General features: G+C 38.9%; 3 protein-coding genes and 1 pseudogene across 3 annotated transcripts; 2 read left to right on the top strand and 2 right to left on the bottom strand.

The window, feature by feature from the left end:
• Positions 1-4,501: 4,501 nt before the first annotated feature.
• LOC121972228 (pentatricopeptide repeat-containing protein At3g24000, mitochondrial-like) lies at positions 4,502-7,267 on the top strand. The gene has a single exon (XM_042523925.1). The coding sequence runs from the start codon at positions 4,588-4,590 to the stop codon at positions 7,180-7,182; it is 2,595 nt and encodes an 864-aa protein (XP_042379859.1). The 5' UTR covers positions 4,502-4,587; the 3' UTR covers positions 7,183-7,267.
• A 147-nt stretch (positions 7,268-7,414) lies between these two features.
• Positions 7,415-12,452, top strand: LOC121972239 (annotated as a pseudogene).
• Positions 12,453-12,693: 241 nt separating this feature from the next.
• On the bottom strand, positions 12,694-14,207 carry LOC121972255 (phosphopantothenoylcysteine decarboxylase subunit VHS3-like). Its single transcript, XM_042523947.1, has 3 exons — positions 14,009-14,207; positions 13,337-13,386; positions 12,694-13,270 (listed from the first exon to the last, which is right to left on the bottom strand). Exons 1-3 carry the CDS (start codon positions 14,138-14,140, stop codon positions 12,943-12,945), a joined length of 510 nt encoding a protein of 169 aa, XP_042379881.1. The 5' UTR covers positions 14,141-14,207; the 3' UTR covers positions 12,694-12,942.
• Positions 14,208-15,260: 1,053 nt separating this feature from the next.
• LOC121972247 (PP2A regulatory subunit TAP46-like) lies at positions 15,261-21,577 on the bottom strand. The gene is made up of 9 exons (XM_042523941.1): positions 21,381-21,577; positions 21,103-21,225; positions 19,886-19,972; positions 19,637-19,741; positions 18,751-18,912; positions 17,237-17,272; positions 17,036-17,107; positions 15,818-16,095; positions 15,261-15,662 (listed from the first exon to the last, which is right to left on the bottom strand). Exons 1-9 carry the CDS (start codon positions 21,474-21,476, stop codon positions 15,428-15,430), a joined length of 1,194 nt encoding a protein of 397 aa, XP_042379875.1. The 5' UTR covers positions 21,477-21,577; the 3' UTR covers positions 15,261-15,427.
• Between the last annotated feature and the right edge of the window lie 486 nt (positions 21,578-22,063).

Consider the following 22,063-nt stretch of genomic DNA (forward strand, 5'->3'; position numbering starts at 1 on the left):
AAACAATGGCACGAAAAATTTGACAAAGTAATGCTGTCAAACGAATTCAGAATAAATGAATGTGACAAATGCATTTATGTCAAAGACACACCCAAAGGCTATATAATCGTCTGTCTGTACGTAGACGACATGCTAATAATGGGCAGTAATCATGATGTAATCATGACTACAAAGAAAATGTTGACCAAAAATTTCGATATGAAAGATATGGGTCAAGCAGATGTTATATTGGGAATTAAAATTCTCAGGATATCAGAGGGGATAGTTCTAACACAATCCCATTATGTAGAATCAGTATTGAAAAGATTCAATGCGTACGATCTTTCTACTGTAAAAACACCTATGGATCTAAGTCAACACTTAGCGAAAAACCATGGTGAGACCATATCGCAGTTGGAATACTCTCGGATAATAGGCAGTTTGATGTATCTTACAAACTGCACACGTCCGGATATTGCCTGTACGGTCAACAAGCTGAGTCGTTTCACCAGTAATCCAAACGACACCCATTGGAAGGCATTGATGCGAGTTCTTAGATATTTGAAATATACTATGAACTATGGATTACATTATGGAAAATATCCCGTTGTGTTGGAGGGATATTGTGATGCTAATTGGATATCAGATACAAAAGACTCCAAATCCACTAGTGGATATGTATTCACGATCGGTGGGGGAGCAGTATCTTGGAAATCCACTAAGCAGACGTGCATTGCTCGGTCAACTATGGAATCCGAGTTTATAGCACTAGACAAAGCAGTTGAGGAAGCTGAATGGCTGCGGAACTTCTTGGAAGATATTCCGAGCTGGGAAAAACCTGTACCTGCCGTACTGATCCACTGTGATAGTCAATCGGCGATTGGAAGGGCACAGAGTAGTATGTATAATGGGAAGTCAAGACATATACGTCGTAGACATAATACCATTAGGCAGTTGATCTCGAATGGAGTGATTGCAATCGACTATGTTAAGTCCAAAGATAATTTGGCAGATCCTCTTACGAAAGGGTTGAGTCGAGATCAAGTATACTGCTCATCAAGAGAAATGGGATTAAAAAAATCTACAACTGAAAACGACTGAAATGGAAAACCCAACCTTGTTGACTGGAGATCCCAAGATCTTGGTTCAATGGGACAACAAAGTTTCAGAAGTTGTGGTTCAGCACAGGAGATAGATTATCTCTATCCCAATCCTAGGATGAATTTGTGCTGTCCTACCTCATGTAGTGAGGTTAAGCTTATGCTTTTAGTGACTTCTATACCTTATAAGGTGGAGTATGGTAGGATACTCTTGATAGAAGTGTCACCTATGTGAGTGTGAAGACAGGCCGCTTCAATGAAACACTCATGAATCCAAGATGGTGTCCATGGCCAAAACGGAACCAACCATGAGAACCTAAAGTAGGTGAGATAGGTCTCTGTGTGGGTGTTATTGTCTTAGTATACACAAACAGCTGAGCAGTTCAAGATATCACGTTCACTGCGCAGCCTAGTATACTCGATAGCATTCCACTACGGAAGGTTCAAAGCCACAAGCTACCTCTCCCGATGCAGTGACTTATTGATTGGACTCTTGTAAAGTGTCAGCATGCATACACGCATTACATTAATTTCCATTCATGTGGGGGATTGTTGGATATTGGGGCCTAAATGGACCAATACGATTGTGAGGAGGAAAAATCGGAAGCCATCAATTGTTGAAAGTCGTAATTGACTTCAAAATTGAAATCTACGTTTCGCGTAGATAGATTTAGACTATTAATTTGCTCAAAACCGATTAAGGGTGAATGAGAAATTAATGTTCAAAGTCGGCCCAAAATAACGTTGGTTATTCATTAAGGAAATGCAAGGGAGAATAGTCCCACATCGGAAATTTCCGATGTGCATTCCTTACTTATTAATGATGTTGAGTTATTGGAGTTAACTCAGAAAAGTACCAGGTACTCTCTGCTCAGGGGCGAGCAGGTGCTCGCACCTGTGAGCCCGCCACCCGCCACGTGCGCAATGGGCGCAATGGGCGCTTTGTAGGCGCACTTTGCACTTCGCACTTCGCATCGTCACACCCCTCCCTAAAGCCTCTTCCTTCTGTATAAATAGAACCCTCCAGATTGGAATCAAATCACTCAACTTAATCTTCTCTTCCTCAAGTATTCACTCACTCATCTTGTGCATTCAAGAGTCCAAGAAGCCTACGAGAAGGTTTGCTGGTCTCGGAAGTCGGAGTGCTACGATTCCGAGACGATTGTCGTCGTTGTATCTTGGGAACGAATTGCAACAATCCGTTAAGCGCCGTAGCGGAGCAATATCGTTTACGGAGATAGTGTCGAACACTAGCCTCGACGATCAGTTTGCATACTCCGGAATTTACCGGAAACAACAGAACTATTCTTCAAAAGAGGAGTTGACACCATTATCCTAGATGAATAAGGTTTAACAAAAAAAAAAAAAGTCTGCTTGTAGTTAGTTGATCCGATCCATGAAACTTATTGATGGATGTCCTATCTTTTGATATATAGTTTCAGATATTTTTGCATGGTTAAGATTATTGAAATATATATCGGTGACTTTAATTTGGCTACTTGAGTGAGTTGTGTAGTTAGGCTGTATATTGTTATCATCTTTCATTGTATTTTTATTTTAATCATATGAGCGGTTTATTATTCTACGTGATTATGTATGCTTCTAGTTATGCGGATTGTAGATATTATACTTGTATAATCATATGGGTATATATCAAGGTTCGAGATGTTAGTCATTTGAATAAGAGATATAAACAGTTGTAATGAATGTAAACTAACCATTTATCTTTTTGAGACACAATTTAGTTTACTAGGAAATTAAATGTTATATTTCTCTTTATTCCGAGTAAACCTTTGAGATATTATGTTGTTTTTGAGATATATGAATCATGTGTGTGACAGATAAGTACCTATTGGTGGGTTGTTTTTGCATGGTTAGCATGAAGTATCTTATTTTAACATAAAGTACTTCATGTTAAAATAAGGGAAAATTTACATGTATTCCCCATTGGCAAATAAAACTTTGCATACAGTCCCCATTGGTAAAAATCTTTATTTCCACTTCCTAGTCAAACATAGTTATCTAATTGCTCCTGATATTTTTATGTATAAAAAGTCAAAAAATAAATATAATTCTCTTAAATTCAGTACATTAAATTAGAATCTAGTATGTTTTCTATTAAATTGAGCACGATTCTTTTTTCACCTTAATTGGATGGAAAATATACTAGATTTTATTTAAATGATACTTAATTGGATGGAAAATATATTAGATTTTCTTTAAATGATGCTTAATTTAGGAGGAATTATATTAAACAGGAAAAAAGTCGTGCTCAATTTAATAGAAAATATACTCGATTCTAGTTTAAAGTATTGAATTTAACAGAAATTATACTTATTTTTAGATTATTTGTACCAAAAAAATATAAGGGCAATTTTGATAGAAAATATACTTGATTCTAGTATAATGTGTTGATTTTAAGAGAAATTATACTTATTTTAGTATATTTTCTATTAAATTGAAGATATTTTTTTTTCATCTCAATTGAATGACAAATATACTAGATTTTCTTTAAATAATACTCAATTGGGTGGAAATACACTAGATTTTATGATGTTGAATTTAGAAAAAAATTATATTAAGTAGGAAAAAAAAATCGTACTCAATTTAATAAAAAATATACTCAATTCTAATATATATTAGTGTTAATTAATTATATGTTAATGTTAATGTCACAAAATAACCATTTTCTTACTCTAGTTCTTAGCATAGAGACATGTTTTATTAATATTTTAGCAACTTGATTAGGATTATATTAGAAAAATGAATTAAATTTATTTTGTCCATTAATATATTTTCTTCTGATTTTTTTTTCCTCCCTCTCTCTCTAGAGATATTCACTGATCCGGAGCAAAAGACTCGGCCAAACTCCAAAATTAACCATTCCTCCTCCCTTTAAGTAGCCTCCACCCTTTCCCTCCCTCACCCACCTCATCCCACGTATTATACTCTCCGGTGGTCAAGAAATAACTCTGGGCCGCTGCAAACGTTAAGCCGACGACGATGGCTGCCTCCCTCAAAGCGGCCGTCGTCCTTGTGCTTCTCGTCTGCACGGTATTCATCGAATTAAGCTCTGTTCCGGCAGAGGCTCGCCCCGTGCCTGCCACTGCAGGGACGGCGCGGATGGCCGTCGAGGCTGTGCCGGAGAACCATGGAGTGACTGCGGAGCTCGTGTCTGAAGCCGTCAGCCAAGAGGAAGATGATGAGGCCTTTGAATTCGACCAGGAACTGGTCGTGTTAGGTCATTGAACGTTCTCCTGATGCACCGTACAATTAATTGAAAACATTTTGGTGATCCAATTTGTGACATCATTATTTTGAAGAAGCGTATCGATAAATAAAAATTTCTCTATAATATAATTCCATGAATGTACAAAATAAAACTGGGGCGTTGATCATGAGATCAACGGCCACGCTCTGCCTTTCCGTTGTTAACTAGCAAACGTCCGTCCGTTAATTTGTAGATAAAGTTCACATTTTTTTTTTCTGAAGCCGGCGCCGCTGCCGCATGACTGTAATCCGATCCCTCCTCTCGCCGGCGGGTTATTCCCCTCCACCTGTTCGACGAAATGCGCGACCGGAAGCCGGCGAACTCAGAGGCCTCTCTTCCCTCTCGTATCTCGTTCTCGATAGAACCAGGCGCGGCGAGCTCCCGCAGGCGCTCGAGCTCTTCCTCCAGCTCCAGCGCTCTGGCTGGTCGGCCGATGAGTTTGCCCTCGCTAGCCTCCTCAAGTCATGCTCCGCTCTCCCGGGCGTGCGGCGACTCGGGGAGCAGCTCCATGCTAAGTCCGTGCGCGCCGGTCTCTCTTCCGAGCGCGGCGTCCGCACTTCCCTCGTCGCGATGTACTCCGCCGCCGGCCGATTGGTCGACGCCCGCCAGGTGTTCGACGAAGTTCCCATGATCGAGGAGGCCGATGTCCCGACGTGGAACGCCGTCATCTCCGCCTACGCCTTCCATGGTTCGTTCCTAGATTGCTTCCTCTTGTTCCGAGCCATGCTCGAGCTGGCTCATTTGGTGCCTACCGATGCGACCTTCGCGATCCTCATCAGCGCGTGCGTGGCGAGCCAACGGGTTGCGATCGGAAAGGTGATCCATGCGATGGCCCTCAAGAACCAGTCGCTCGATGCGACCAAGACACTCAATTCTCTCATCTCCATGTACGCAAAATTGGGCTTTTGGGGAGATGCCATGAAAGTTTTCGATGCAATGTGTCCCAAGGATGTTGTTTCCTGGAACGCCATCATCTCAGGCCTTGTACAAAATGGTGAATTCGAGGCGGCAATCTCGCTTTTCCGCAGAATGTCTGTGAGTCCAAACAGGATTACCTGTCTCAGCTTGCTCAGCGCAATAGCTTCTGTCCCGTCTCTGAGGTTGGGGAAGGAGGTTCATGCTTGGTTAATCAGATCAGGCCTCAATTCGGAAACAGCTATAGGCAATTCACTGATCGCGATGTACGGGAAGTGCAGCGAAGACGTCCAGAAAGGAAGGTTGATTTTTGAGATGTTGCCTTGTCCTGATGTTATTAGCTGGAACTCCATGCTCTCTGGTTATGCTCAAAACGGTGAGTTCATTAGCTTCTACAAAGTGTTTGAAGAAATGCAGAGCTCAGGATCAAGCCCTGACTTGCATACTCTGACCATTCTACTATGTGCACTGTCACCCGATTCATTGGTGTCTTGTAAGCTTGGAAGAGAAATTCATGGCTATCTGCTGAGACGAGAAGCTGAGCTGCCAGTTTCGTTGTCTGTGTACAATGCATTGCTAACTATGTATTCGAATTTCGGTCGGATTTGTGATGCAGAGAAGGTCTTTAAGGGTTTGAATGAACTGGATTCCTTCACTTTCAATTCCATGATTGATGGGCTCTCTAACAATGACTTGTGTCATGATGCTATGGCACTCTTTGTGGAGATGCACAGGCAAGGATTTCCATTAGAGTCCTCAACCTTGTCGATTGTTCTTACAGTTTGCAGCAAAATGGTCTCCGTCGAATTAGGAAAACAGCTTCATGCATTTGCGGTAAAGCAATGTCTCCATGCCTCAATTGTTTCACAAAGTGGCTCCTTGTCCGTTGACAATGCACTCGTCTCCATGTATTCGAAGTGTGGTAGCTTGAATGATGCAATTCGAGTGTTTCAAAGGATGGAGAAAAGGGATGTGGTCTCTTGGACAGCCATGATCACAGGATGTGCGCAACATGGAGCGGCTAATGGGTCGTTTGAATTCTTTGGTGAAATGAGAAACAGTGGCATTTATCCCAATTCAATCACTTATCTCGGTTTACTTACTGCTTGTGCACATGCTGGCCTAGTCGAAGAAGGGAAGCAATATTTTGGTTTGCTGATAAAAGAATGTAAATGCCAACCTAGCATCGAACATTATGCTTGTATGGTGGATTTGTTTGGTCGATCCGGCCAGTTTCAGCAAAGTGAAGCTATGGTTCAGTTGGCAACTTCTCGTATGAAGCAAAATAGCGAATCTTGTTTACGACTATGGAAAGTGTTGCTTGGGGCTTGCCACTCGCATAGGCAACTTGATCTTGGCATTAGCATTGGATCAAGGATTTTGGATTCCAACCCGGACGATGAAACTACTCATGTTCTTCTTTCCAATCTGTATGCCGCGTTTGGCTTGTGGCACGATGCAATATCGATACGAAGGCTGATGAAGGAAAAAGGGCTAAAGAAGGAGGCCGGATGTAGTTGGGTAGAGACCGGAAACAGGAAGCATGTTTTCGTAGCTGCTGATGATTTCCATGAGAACAGGAAGGAGATCTATGAGAAGCTTGACGAGTTGGACAATAAGTGTAGAAGAATCGGGTATGTCCCCGCAACGAAATATGTTCTCCATGATGTCGACAAGCTTCAGAAAGAGGCAATCCTAAGAAACCATAGCGAGAGATTGGCTGTATCGTTTGCATTGCTATCCTCAGCGAAGACGAAAGGAGTCGTCCGTGTGATTAAGAATCTCCGCGTGTGTGAGGATTGCCATAATTGGATGAAGTTTGCTTGCGAAGTTGAGGGCGTAGAGATAGTCCTAAGAGATTCGAGAAGGTTTCATTCTTTCATAGAAGGAAAATGTTCTTGTGGCGATTATTGGTAACTATGCGGATTGAGCTTTCATAGTATTCAAGGAAGTGCAACAATAATAGAAATCGAGCCTTTGTGGTCATACCAAAGAAAAAAGAGGGAAGGAGAAGAACTTAAATCAACTATTGATTTTTGAAAATATTTTAATTAATTAATTTATTTATTTATTATTATTTTGTTTTTGCATCAATGCAGCTTATATGATACAATTATTAGGTCGGCCCAATAGTATCTGAGGGTGAGATCCGGTGTACTTGATTGTTATTGGGCCATCCGAATATTGTATTGCTACTGCAAGTAGATATTACTACAATACGCAAGGGAAGGGGTCGAATCTGTGTCGGGAACTTCGGATGGGATCTTCCTTGCTGCGAATCCCTTTCTGGGTTTTGGTTTTGCGAAAACTTACGGTGTCGGGGAATTTCTTGGAGTTGTGTTCATAGATGTAGAGTTAGAGTTTAGTGCATTTTATTAGGGGGTCAAACGTAGATTTGGGATTTCAGAATTGGGTGGCATGTCCTTAGTTTTTTATTTTGAATAGGGGACAAATGCCAATAAATTACGACTTTTAATCGACTGCTATAAATGTATCTTCTTTGATGAATTTAGTGACTTAAAATTTCATGTGTACTAGATCTTTATTTTTTTCATTATTATTATTTCTGCTGCAGGAAGAACATAGTGTACATATTTGATGGATGATAATTGTTCCAATGGACAGGCCATCGGCTCCCTCATCTTGGGAGCTTGCACAATGGCTTCTTAAAAAGCTATAAACTTGCATCTCGATACCTTGTTTGGCTCCTGGTTTTTAGGTTTAGCAATTGCACTAATATTTGCTCCAGCTGCTACTGTTATCAATCTTGATAGTTTTCAAAATGAAGCATGCTAAAATTTATCAAGTCTTACTGCATTGTCTATGTTGCTGAATGTCTGTTCTTTCTCTTCATCTGACCTAAGTAATACCTTGTTCTAATTTTCTCTTTGATCATGCATGCTTGTTAAGATTCTTCACATAGCCCCTTCACCGTATGATCTTACGTTGACTTGTATTTATGTACCTCGTCATCTCTATATTTGACCATTTACATTAGATTCTTTGACATCTTAAGTTGAACATCAAATATACAAGTATAAAAAGGACAGCCCGGTGAATGAAGCTACTGTCGATGGAGGGTCCGGAGAAGGGTATATTGTATGCAGTCTTACCTCTATTTGCAAGAGGCTATGTCCTTGATTCGAACCCGTGACGTCTAAGTCACACAGCAACAACTTTACGGTTGCACCAAGACTCTCAAAGTCAGGTCCTTACTAAATTGTTGCTGGTATCAAATTAATGTTCTTTGTATATATGTTACAATTTTTTTTTTTTGTGCAAATTCTCCATGCAGAATATTGAGCTAGAGAAAGGATTGCAAAGATCAGTTCAGTCAATGTTCCTTCAAGCCCCAATGCATGGCTTCTAATGTGAGAGAACTATGAAACTATAATTCTTGAAGATCATGATTTTTCGGAAAAGCGTGATATTGAGTATATCCTTTAGCAGCTTCACTACAAAAGGATTGAAGAGTTTAGGCACCACATAAATGCTGCAGCATCTGCTGGATCTACTACCTCTTCCAGTGCAAAACCTATTGTTTGTTCTGATAAAGTGAAGAAAATCCATGTTGTCTTCAAAAGCTTCCTGATGGAAGCAACTGGATTTTAGCATGATCTGATATTGAAAATCAGGGTAAAATATGGCCTACCTTTGAGCTTTTTTAATGAGAGAACTGACAGCGAAATTGTTTTGAGAAATTGGCTGAGATGAAGAAAGGACTTATGTCTTGTCACCGTTGTCTGATATACTTAGGAGGCCTTGCACGTTACAAAGGACTATATGGGGAGGGAGACTCCGTTGGTTGTGATTTTGCAGCTGCTGCTAGTTATTATATGCAGGCAACTTCCATGCGTCCTTCAAATGGTAATCCACATCACCAAGTTAAGATCATTGTTAATTCGTGAGCACTTTTATTATCGTCACCCTTTGCTTATCATTGCATAGAGCAATTAATTTTTTTGGATCTTGTAAATTTACACCAGTTGGCAATACTTGCTTCCTACTCGGGTGATGAGTTATTGGCAATCTACCATTACTTTAGAAATCTGGCCATTGATATTCCATTTTCAACAGCCCGAGATAACATGATCATCGCTTTTGAGAAGTTTTTTTTTTTTTTTACTTCTTGCAAGTTACAACTAATATAAGACATGTCTCTCATATGCCCTATGTCGTCCTATGATTTACATTCTTTCGCCACTCTCTTAGAAGTTCATCATACTTTCTCACACCACTCTCTTAGACCCTTCTGTTCTAGCACTTTAATTTGTGACCATTTTCATCAGCATGGTTATTACACCACACTAAACGTTCCGCGATTTCAGGATCTTTTGCTAATATACAATTTGCATATTTGGGGTGGTACTGTTTAGTGCACAGTGCACATTTGTACATGACCATAAAATTTTCCTCTTTTAGCTTGCCACACTTTTATTTTGGTGTGAATGTTTATCATTTTTTCTCTGCTGTGTGTATTGCACGGTTCCATGTTTATTGAGTTCTCATGCTCATTCTTATCATGTTATGCATTTCTTATTATCTTTCGAAGTTTATCGAGGATGTGGTTTTTGGGTATTGCTTCTGCATAACTAGTCCTAATGTCCTGTTAAAGGTCGAAATGTTAGATCAGGGCGTTGCATAGAAAGATTGTATTTTGGAAGTTATGTAAATGTCATCCCTTCTAAATCATGCTTAAATACAAAGAGGTACCCTATCTAAGTCTCTTGCCATTTGGGTTTGAATTGCATTCTCATTTGAGTTTTATTATGGCCTCAGAATTAGTCCATACCTCTAGCTATGTTGGGTTTGAGGAGGCATGGTAAAGATGGCATGCCGAAGGAGGTAAAGAGGCAGAAATCAGAGGTAGAAGTTCTAACCTTTTATCCCACATTGCTAGGTTAGCCATCTAAGAAAACCTTCAAGATCAAGAGGCCCTTGACCCAAGTGCCTCAGCATTTTAGTACGTACTCAGCTTCCTTTTGGGCTGTAGCATTCTATTATATGATTAGGATGTTCTTGAAAAATATATGGGGCTTTATATGCTTTTTTCAAATAATCATATCTGAATGCTTTCTATCACATTTTGAAGTTAAAGGCATTATTAATTCTAGTTTTGTTCATTTGTATTAGTTCTTTGTTTTCTGTTCAACCACTGTCTATAATCGACAAAGATACTCACAGCTGTCTTGCAATTCCAAAACAACCTCAGCTGGAAGAATTCCCGCGCTGTCAGCTGGGCAAGCTAGAGGAGGTGGGAATGCAAAGCTTGCGGAAGAAGATAAGAAAGTAGAAAGTACCCCAAAAGAGAGAGAAATGACCAAGTCAGAAGTACTGAATGCCTTCTCCACCCGCTTTGTTCGCCTTAATGGTATCCTCTTCACGTGAACAAGGTATTTTCCTTTTCATACTATTCCTTTTCTTTTTTAAATTTCTTGATGTTGTTAAATAACTTGGCTCCAAAACTCAACAGCTTGGAAACTTTTGAAGAAGTGTTTTCTTCATTAATTAAGGATCTGAATGTGCTTCTATCCTGTGGTCCTGAAGAGAATCTTAATTTTGGTCCTGATGCTATTGAAACTGCATCTGTCAGTCTGAGGCTTATTGCAATTCTGATATTCACTGTACTTAATGTGAAAAGAGAGTCTGAGAACCAATCGTATGCTGAGGTCTTACAGTGAACTGTGTTGTTGCAGAATGCATTTATATTTGCTTTTGCGTTTGCTGGTGACGTTTTTAAGTTATGCTTAGATCTTCAAGATGCTGCATCAAGCTGTCTTTTGCCATCTATTCTGTTTTTCATTGAGTGGCTGGCATGCCATCCGGATGTATCAGCTGCCTCTGATGCAGGAGAAAAAACAAGCTCTTGCAAGATTGTTCTTCTGGAGCCAATGTGCTGAATTGTTGAACAAGCTTATTCTGGCTGGTCTTGCATCTGCTGATGATGGCAGTGACGAAGCTTGCTTTTTTTTTTTTTTGGGGGGGGGGGGGGGGGGGGGGGGGTTTCCCCTTGAAACCATCACGTACCATCTTAGAATTCTCAAGGAAACATGCCTATGGAAATGATGGGGGCAAGGACACGTACCATCTTAGAATTCTCAAGGAAACATGCCTATGGAAATGATGGGGGCAAGGACAAATTATCTCGTGTCCAGAGGATTCTAGCTGCTGGTAGAGCTATTGCAAATATTGTTGCAGTTAATCAGTAGAGAATAAATATTGATCCAAGCCTGAGGAAATTTGTAATGTGCAAAGAGCGATGGTGGCCGTATTGACTCTACCCTTTCAAGCTCGTCTCATCCAACTGTTATGGAAGAGGAGGGAAGTCAAATTGAGAGCATTGGTGATATTGGGATAGTGCCAAATCCATCTGGTCTAGGGTTTTCGCAAACTAAGACATGATCTTGTGTGGAAGGAGAAGAAGAGGAAGAAGAAATTGTTTTCATTCCTACAGTTTCTGACAGATACGAAGATCTGAATGCTTTCAGATTGAGCACTTTTGATATATTCAACCCCCAACATGTATCATCTGCAGGTGGTTGGATGACACATGCTCATCCACTTTCTGTTCCTTTTGATGGTGCACGAATATCAACTGTTTCAAATGTGAGTTTGAATCTGCATCCATCTATCGATCCTATCGCGCAACTTCCTTTGCAGCATTTTAACCCTTCTTTGAGATGGTTTGCAAAGCAAGATGAATTCCTTTCAGATGGACTAAGAAATATGAACACGAATGGAAATTTATATATGAATAGCCAGATGTTGCAAGAATGTTCAAGTAACTTACAGCAAAATACACTTTTACCCGGAGTTTGTTTTCCTGCCATTCTAAATGCTAACAGCGCACACTCTAGTCAAACTAAATCATCAGAGATTTTCTTTTCGTCCCCACTTGATACTCTCTTGCATTCAGGAGCAGCATCCGTTGGAAGGACCTTAAAACATTCGGCACCCCTTACCATCACACTCTGCTGCCTGAACGACGTCAAGTGTAATCTCTTTTGATTTAACTGGTACTTTGTAAGATTTTGTAATGTCTAAAATTGCAATATATGTTTCAGAACTTTCAATGTGTTTATCTAATGTATTTTCCTATATGTTATTGAGTTTCCATTTATTTGAAGGAACTTAGCATTTGGCAATTGAATTTTTTCATTAGTTATTGAACATTTTTGGTGCAACCATGCGAACCCAGTGTTATTTTCCTATATGTTATTGAATCACGCATTGTATGCTATTGTTGCTCGATTGATCTTGATTACTTTTTTATGACAAGGTATTTGTTGGAATGCATTGTCTGAATCAGTTAAACGATGCATTATTTTACTGTCATATTCCATAGAGATTTAAATTTTATGACCAATATTTTAGAGGCCTACACTTGAACGCCTAAATTATCAAAAAAAAAAAAAATGGCAAGGGAGGTCAAAAACCTCAAACCAAATGCCAAGAATCACAAATGTCTACAGGTAGTAAGTAGCATGTTTACCATAAAAGACAGAATAAGATCAAATTTAGTACACAGGAGGTCATCCCTATCTACCTAATATCCAACTGCATCTACTCCCACCCAAACACTAAATCTTCTTCCATGTCAACACTAGCAAAAATAGAAAGAAAGAAAGAAAACCCCTACAAGGACCAGATACCTCCCAAAAATTGCAGCAAGGCACCTCACTTCCTCTTCTTTGTCGGTGGCTGCTGCAGCTCCTCGTCTTCTTCATCATCTTCCTCTTCTTCGTCTTCATCGTCTTCCTCTTCTTCATCATCGTCATTATCATCATCGTCGTCATCTTCCTCTTCACTTCCTCCACCATTGGCCTCGGGTCCATCTTCCCCATCTCCTTCATTGTCGTTCTCTTCTCCGGAGAAATCATCGTCGCCTCCATCGTCTTCTGGATCATCTCCATCCTCATCATTATCATCCTCATCGTCATTGGCATCTGAATAATTGTCATCCTTGTTCTCCAGGACAGCTTCATGTTTGCCTCTTCGAATCATTCTTCATGGGAAAAACACAGTAAGTGGCACTATAACTAAAAGACTAGAGTATGTTAGGAGGACCTACCCATAAATAGCTTTCGTCTCTTCACTGACGGGGGCAGCTTCAACTGATACCTGAAACAGGTCCAATTTTAAGTGCAGCAGAAGGAATATGATCCACAATGTCAAGGAAATGGAAACTAAAAACACTGTCTTCTATGCTGAAGAAACATCTAGAATTACAGATCCATAGTTCTCAGATTAAACTCTAAAAAGTGCACATTATTATCGATAAGTTCACAAGATGATCATATCAGTAGCATCCATTTTCATTGATATGCTCAGTGAACATGATTGAATAGCACCGAGAGAGTATTTATCTGAAAAAAAAAACAGTATAGAATTTTAAAACATCAAAAAGAAGAGAATAAACACTTCAATCAGGCTTCTAGGAATAAATTCGTTGTGCCTAGGAAGGAAACATGGGGATCCTAAGAATTCTTACCTAAGAAAGTTGAACATTGGACACTCGTAATCATGAAACATGAAACCACAAAAGAAGAAGAAAAAATCATTAGTGATATGCTCAGGATTGAAAACTAAACACCCAAGCCAAATCATTTTCAGCTTATTTCAGGAGATAACAATCTAACTTATGAGGACGGAGGACCAATATCATATGAATCCTACATTTAGCCCTACAAGCTGTACTAATATACTAATCAGAGACAAGGTACTTGTAGCAAGTTAGGCATACACATATCATGTGACCACAAGCTGGGTAAGCAGCAAACTCTACGATAGTGCAACAATGCAACATGGCGATGAGAAGGTAGCCTTCAAGCTGAGACACTACAACCGATAACTCCAAGAACAAAACTATTCTCATGCTCAGATAAAAGTGCGCCCACCTACAAAAGCTAATCCATCACAGATAAAACAGCTTATAAAGAAGAGATTAACCTAGTTCACTTCATCCGTTGAGCAATAAGGCATTCTAGTTTGGTACATTGAGCAAACAACTTGAAAAGGGGAACAATGATCTAGAAAGCTTTCAAAAGAGACGATCAATCTAACTGGAGGTAGTCAAAATCGCATTCCTAATCCGTCGACAAAATACATCCTGATAAGCTCCAAATCCTCCTGAGTGACGCCGACACGATTAAAAGAAACCCTAGATCGCCGTGAAAAAATAATGCGCGAGAAGCTAAATTTCACATCTTTATGTAGCTCGGCCAAGGAGAAGCAAAATTTCAGCTTCGTCCGTCATCAAATACCCAACTTCAATTAAAACCGAAGAAAAGAGAGACGAGGGGAAGAAACCCTACCGTCAGAAGAAGTCAAAGGAGAAAAAGCCTTTCTGTTACCAATACGGACCTCGCCACCAGCAACTCCACCATGGAGAAAAAGGCAGTAGCTCCATCACTCTTGATTCGACATAATGCCTCCATATCTACCGACCAAGCAGTTAAATCCATAAGGAGAAGAGACAAAAGCGGGGATAAGAAACAATCTGCAACCCTAATTGCGGCAAAACACCAGCCCAGTACTAAAGATTCGTACCGTGGTCGAAGACGATGAGGAACGGTGGAAAAGAGAGCAGCTTCGATTCAGCTTCAATGCAACAGCGTGAGATCTCTCGTGTCCCTCTTTCTCACCGTTTGCGTATGGATTCGATGCTTCCGATTTAGGGTTTTGAGGGATACGAGTCCCAGTATGGATCCTGTCCAAGCAGTCGTTTGAGCGATCTGTGCACTTAGGATTTCATCACGAGGAATCTATTCTTTTACGGCTTCCACTGGGTATTGCAAGAGATGAAAGAAGCGTAATCTTGAACAGGATCCTCGCTATACGATCGTCCAACAACTGAACTCGCGTTAAATCCAATCGGAATCTAGTTGAAATGCTTGCGCATCTACGATATTCCAAACTTTTTTAAAAAAAAAATTATATTCGTAGTTAATATAAAATTTTCTTTAAGCTAAATTAAACTACTTATTGAACAAATATTTTAAAACTATCGAAAATATTAACATAAAAACTTTAAATATACTAATTGAGCAAATAAGGTGATGATAGAATCTAATGGCTTCTTAGAGAGGTTTTGGGCTTCAAAATCTCATTGAAACATAACTATAAGTTGGCTTCTGGGATACAATGCAAGGCCTGAAATCCGTTAGCCGCAAGGTGTTAATTTCTTGTTGCCGGCACCGCGAGGATTTTCGTCTTTCCAATCATCCCATGCTCTTGCCTTCTCCACCTCAGCATCGTCGTCTTCGTCAGTTGATGCAGTGATGTCCTTGTGCCAAGAAGAGCTTGCTTCCTCCATCATCTTAGCGTTCCTCTCCTGCCATTTCTTCATTATTTCCATTTCGCGCAATCCAGCTTCCTCTATACTCATCGTAGGCAGTCTATATTCCAAACAGAATTGCGTGATTAGCGTTCCAGACGAGACATCGAGCTCGACTAATATGACCAAAGAATTCGATTTAGCTTAAGATAAAAGAATGAGTAAATAAAAATATATAAAAAAGATCAGTGGCAGAAATTTTAAAATATGTTTAACCTGTGACCAGGTTGGAAGACTTGTGCCTGTATTCTTTCCCTCTCGCTTGTTATCCTTCCACCAACGAGGCTTGCCGGTCCAAAGATCATTGGTTGGTGCTTGTGTTCATGCGCTTGTGAAAGTTTTGCCCTGCCTTCGATAACATCCTGAGCAAAGGTGGCGCAAGTGATAGGCTCTGCTGGCTTGGAGAAAACCGCTCGACTCGCTGCATTTCTATGCCAAGTTTCAGCCCGGTTGGCTCGCTCATCAAGCATCTCTTGAGTAAAATCTTCTCCTTCCTGCACAGTTACATCCAAAGCTTTGAATAATCAGTTATTAAAGGAGGAGAAATACCACAGTAAAATAAGATGGCAATGTAAGTTCAAAATAGAGTGATGAACTTAGTACCGATAAGTAACAGACATATATGCCTGATGAGAAACAATATACTTAAAAGATAGTAGTGTAGCTGTTGAGAGAGTATGTGTGGAAGATTAGTTATGCAGGGGACAGAATTTAGAGGACAAAGAGAAACAAGATTTGTAGAAGTGGGCATCCAAAACCGACACAAAAACCACACCAATAGACCAATAAGGATATATGTACATATTCATACACTTATAAAAATGATGAGAACAATCTGAACCAAACAAATCCAAAACCAAATGGGTCATTTTGGTTTGATTTGAAAGCTTAGCAATTTCAGGTTTTGGTGCAGTTTCATTTTGAAAATTTAAATTCTGATTTAGTAATTTACTTGAAAGATGGAGCAGTGCCTGCCATGCTTGGCTCTAAGGAAGAGAGCTTCTATGTCATTTAATCAGTAAATGAGGGGCCTCAAATTTAATAGCAGATTTTTTTTAGTAAAAACACACAATTTTAGAAACACTAGAAGAACACCTAGTTATATGAAGAGCTTTGCCATGGCATTGGCGTGCATGATGTTACTGTTTGTGATAGTAATGGTTTGTTGATATGTGAAACCCAAAAAACACAAAACGACTGAGATTCGATATCAAAAATCAACCTTTTTTTTTTTTTGAAAACTAATCAAAATCAGCCATTTCAAAAGATGGAGAAAATAAGTTTTCCAAAATAGAAATGCGTGGTGTGTTGCACAATAAGGATGGCACCAAGATCTAACACTCTTCATGTTACATGTAAAATTATGATCTATGCAAATACAAAGAATGTCACTAAAATGCTGCCTTAAATGACGAGGACATTGAATGATTTTACCTTTGACTGTCTGTCCTTCACAGCAATGAGCATTTCTTCTTCTTTCTTTAGCATGTCCAAGAGATCAAATGCCTGACAGAGAAGGGGAAAAATAAATACAAGATTAGCTATCTAATACAAATACAAAAGAAAATTCCCATAAATATGCACTGGAATGAATCTGAACATAGATAAACAAGTTTCAGATATGGACAAACTGACCTTACAAATAGATAAGGAAATTGTTGTAAGCCATGCCTGTAATATATAGCCAAAAAATGAATTATTGCAAGTTTCGGCCACAATAGTACAACCAAAGTCATGCAATTTTTCTTACACTGATGTAAAATGATAAAACAAATTAACAAAAATGCTTTGGAAAAGAGTTTATTTACTAGTATAATTTTGAAAATGAAAGTAGTTGAGTATGACATAGGCAAATGCTGGCTGCAATAGAATAACTAAAGAGAGCTACACAATATAAATACACAGAATCAACACTATATAATGATAAATCTAAATCTGTTCACCATTAGTAGGGATTGCTACAGAGCAAAATGCTAAGAAATTCTATGGTAAAATAAATAAACATAATTTAAATACTGCTAAGAGCTGATCAACAATGACAACTATAAATCCTTGGTCAGCGTGACCATTTTGATAAATGTGAATGAATCCCGGAGAGAACAAGATCCAGTTTGATTCCACCTCCAAAGTTAAAGATGATGCGAACTAAATTGCAGTTAGTAATTTTAGTCACAGAAGGGTCCACATGTAATTTTCTTAAAAGCACCACCATCATCAAGCCAACCCATCTACTTACGGTTGGCTACATGGATTCCACAGTTGCAGCAGCATTGGCAAAGGAATACATCAGAACATCTCTAGCATCTTCCCTAGTGAAGTTTTCTCTGGCTCTTCTCTAGCATCTTTAGTATCCTCTGGCATTTTCCTCCTCTCCCTACTGTTGCTTTTGTCACTAGCTCAGTCAACTGCCGCTTCTTGTTAACGCCAAACTTTATACCATGGTTCCATCACTAGTAATATCCAAATAAATTAAATCATTTCCATTATCTAACCAGAGTTTCTTTCACCCTCTACGTTTATTTAATTTTGAAACTGAATGAAGTTCCAACGCTGAAACTTTAAACCTTAGCTTGACTGGAGAAATCCATGAAACTATAGTTTTTTTGGTTGCCCTCTATCCTTTATACCTTCAATTGATTAAATTCCTGTAACTATATATCATCTCAAATCTATTTTCAATCATTTTATCATCTCTTGAAGCTAGACTTAGTTGCTCCTAAGAGTAGAATTTTCATTTTAAATTTCATCTAGCTATATTATTTCTTTGTATGCCAAGATTCTGTTCTAAAACTGGTAGAACAAATTAAACAAAAAGAACCAATCCATTAGATCTCTAAATCTATAGCAACTTGTCGCTACCACTTGAGACTTGTTTCTGTACCAACATTGCAGATGCATTGCCAATGAAGCGGTTCAAAGTACAACATGATACAAAACTGTCCGACGAACCACAAAAGATATCATAAAAACAATTTAACAATCAATTCAATCAGTTTTTGAGGAAGAGTGTGCAGCCAGTGATGACTGAAAGGAGACAATCTTGATCTTGCTAAAACCTGTGCAATATCGATTCAACACCCAGAATAACAAAAGAGCGAAGTGGCTTAAGATAGAATTAAAGAGATCATTTGATGTTTCATTTTCCAAACCTCTCTTTCTTCCTCTCCATCATCATCAAGTACATCTTCCTCCCCAACTTCAACTGGTGAAGAGAGAGCGGCTGCCCTCAATGACCGATGACGCCTTTCTTTTTTTTCTTTAATCTCTTGCAGCTTCGCTTCTGCAGCTCTCTGCCACTTGAATCTGGCAATCTAGTAATAATTTGATCAACATAGAAAAAAAAAGCAACATCAGACAAACTGGAGGAAATAGAGGGTCTCTTCATCCATGTATAAACAAATTAATACACCAATACAAAGATTGTTAAAGTTGATTAGTCAACTTCTTATCCCAGAAGCTTGAATTGATGGATGGAGACCATTTCTAGCACTAATCAATAGTGTTACATCACTAGCAAGATGAGAGGCAAACTGGCCAAGAATATCAACCGGTTTGGCATATCCCTTATATATCTCTACCTTTAATAGCAATATGGTATAAATATTTTAGAATTATTTGCTGATTGCAAGGCCAAATCAACAACAAATACAAAGAGAAAACAGCTCGAACTAAACTTATGCGCAACATGAAGTATGGGTGGTTTAAGAGTTACAGGCCAAGTTGAAACAGAAGGAGGATTGTCAAAACCATGCACAAGTGGCTGTGAAAGAATAAAATGAAAAAACCTGTATTCTGTAATTATCAAAATTTCATTGTTTACCTACAAAATAAAGAAAACAAGAATCAACAAAAGAATAAACTTCACAAAGCTTCAAAAGTTCAAAGTCAATAAAATGATAAGTGAAAGCAACATTGCAAAAGAAAATGACTGGCAAGAAGAGAAGAAATATGAAACCCAAGGCTGACAGATCATAGTTTCCTGTATGCAACAGTTAAGAGTGTGTTTATCTCTTTATAGAAATAGTGAAGATCCACCTTTCTTGCTCTTCGTGTTGCAAAATTATCTGGCCCTCCTTGGCTAGAACTTTCCAACTCCGCTTCAGGAACAAGCTCCAACGTTTCACAAATTGAAATGAACTCCTTTGACACATTGCAAGAAAATGAGAGTCAGAAGATCAAACCATACAAGTACTCTACTAGCAGATTACAGAAAAGCATAGGAAATTGATACTTTGGCTTAATGTTTGCTGATAAATTCTATAGAATCAGTGAATTACATTTTACCTTCAGGTGATCCTGAGAAATTTTAAGAACTTTTATTCTGTCATCTTCAACAGCCTTTTCTGTTAATTCCCCAATATAATACGGAACCTAGAGAATATACAAAGTTCATGCAGCATGAGATAAATTAGCTATAAAGGAAAATAGTAAAATAATATCTACAAGCAAAATCACATGCAGCAGATGATGGAGAGGAAGAAGCATTATAAATATTTTGATCTTGAAGGATGACAACTAAAATTAAATCAAAACACACATTTTCAACGTGAGTGAAAATGGTTGCATCACAAGAACAGCCACCTTAGCTGGCATACTGTCACTCCCCACATGTAACCCACGTGCTCTTGCTATGCTTAGGCTGCAGGACGTGATTCTTAGTGAACCATAAATTGGGGAAAGCATAGTGACTCAAATTGCATTAGATGCATGATTCAGAAAGGAGTTTCAGACTATAATTTCAAAAGGATCACTAATTGAGATCATAACTGTTGGAAGAAAAACAAAGTAGAAAATACAAGCAGGTTTACAGGGTCCACCAACTTGCAACTCACCATTCTATATGATCTCAGTAAAGCACCCCTGACTATAGCCAACACAGTCAAATTCATAATGCAAGTAAATCTATTGCTGGTTATGACAACCAGCTAAAGCTCCCTACAGTAATAATTGTAAATATATGGCAACAAAAAAAAAGAGATATTTACAACTTGTTTCAAGAATAGATAGAGAATAACTTAAAATGAAAGAAGATGACAAAAAAAAGAACATATATAAGTCAACCAAGCAAGGAGGAGAAGCAATAATAAGCATGTCAATGTATATGATTTACACTATGTTTCCTGGATAACATGGAATTCCAGAGTTCAAATTTTTCTTTTTAAGCTCCTACTACAGTGTACATTGTTCACCACAAAGTCAAAAATCCAGTATGCATAAGTATTAAGAAGGTACAAAAATCAGAGTTGGAGATCGATATTAAAAACAAGATATGCGCAAAGAAGTATATATATATATATTTTGTACATGAAAGCGTTAAATCTCAGCAACCTACCAATTGTCAAAAAGAAACATATTTATCCAAATCTTACATAACCTTCAATATTGCAAAACGTACAAGGATTTGCAAATCATAGGCCCTGAGACATCACTAGGACGCATCCATACTAAAGAAAGAAAGCATCGAATAACGAAGACATAGCACGAAGAAAAGAAACACTAACCAACAAATACTTCAAGTTGACCGTGCTAACATCGTCCTTCGTCTCATTCGACGAGAACAACCCCAGTTTACTTATCATCTCATCGCAGCGCCGCAGCGCCTGGATTCCCTTCCGTACAACATCCTGCAAATCAAAACTGCAAACTTTTAACCAAAAAAGACATACATCACAAGTGCTTAATCTCAAAGAGAACAGAGAACTCATAACAACAAAAACAAATCGGAAAGTCCTCCCGGACCAAATAAAAAATGCCTCAGGCAGGGAAACGGAAGAGGAACCTGATCGACAGAAGATCCGGATGCCACGGAATGGATCTTCGAGGCCTCTTCGAACAGAGCCGGCAGAGGTATGTCATCCACCTTCCATTCACCCATCGGATCAAATCCAACTATGCTTGCTGCAAACCCTAGGTAACCACGAGAAGAAAGAGAGCAAGACTCGATCGATCGGAAGGAGCCGACAACAAGGAGGAAAAGAGAAAGCGGGCGAGGCGGTGGATGCGGCTTTTGCGTATTTCACCTTGAATGTTCAAGAATAGCATGCAATGGCCTGATTAGTCTTTAACGCGCCAATAAGAGGAATTTCAAGGGTGGAAAATATATAAATTAGTTAATCTGGAGCAATGGCCCATGGACTTGGAATTCCCGAGAAGGATTTCGAAAGAGCTATAACCGGTTGGAAGTCGATTGATGACCTGGCAACTTGACCCGGAAGCGGAGGTCGGTCGAAATAAAAATAATATTATTTTTTATATTTCATTAGCAATATCTCATTAAAAAGGTTTAATATCTATTTTATATAATGTTTATAGGCATATCTTGTCTCAGGGCCAGGGGTATGGTATCGCGATAGTATATTCAAATTGTCACGTAGTACATGTAGTTCATCTCTAATTATGGTCTATTTATAAGAATTTTTTTCTTCAAATGGGAAGCTTAATAAAAGGATGTTGGGTTTCTAG

Source organism: Zingiber officinale, chromosome 1B, assembly GCF_018446385.1.
Source record: "Zingiber officinale cultivar Zhangliang chromosome 1B, Zo_v1.1, whole genome shotgun sequence".
NCBI classification, from domain to species: domain Eukaryota; kingdom Viridiplantae; phylum Streptophyta; class Magnoliopsida; order Zingiberales; family Zingiberaceae; genus Zingiber; species Zingiber officinale.

What these genes read in the sequence shown, in the direction of transcription:
- LOC121972228 (XM_042523925.1), top strand. Translation starts at nt 4,588, where the DNA reads ATGACTGTAATCCGATCCCTCCTCTCGCCGGCGGGTTATTCCCCTCCA.
- LOC121972255 (XM_042523947.1), bottom strand. Translation starts at nt 14,140, where the DNA reads ATGAGAATAGTTTTGTTCTTGGAGTTATCGGTTGTAGTGTCTCAGCTT. An exon ending in CTTGTGGTCACATGATATGT is followed by an intron (nt 13,387 to 14,008) that starts GTATGCCTAACT and finishes GACCTGTTTCAG; the next exon opens with GTATCAGTTGAAGCTGCCCC. An exon ending in GAGACGAAAGCTATTTATGG is followed by an intron (nt 13,271 to 13,336) that starts GTAGGTCCTCCT and finishes TTTCCCATGAAG; the next exon opens with AATGATTCGAAGAGGCAAAC.
- LOC121972247 (XM_042523941.1), bottom strand. Translation starts at nt 21,476, where the DNA reads ATGGGTGAATGGAAGGTGGATGACATACCTCTGCCGGCTCTGTTCGAA. An exon ending in TTTCTCAGGATCACCTGAAG is followed by an intron (nt 19,742 to 19,885) that starts GTAAAATGTAAT and finishes AATGTGTCAAAG; the next exon opens with GAGTTCATTTCAATTTGTGA. An exon ending in GTCTTCCAACCTGGTCACAG is followed by an intron (nt 15,663 to 15,817) that starts GTTAAACATATT and finishes TTTGGAATATAG; the next exon opens with ACTGCCTACGATGAGTATAG.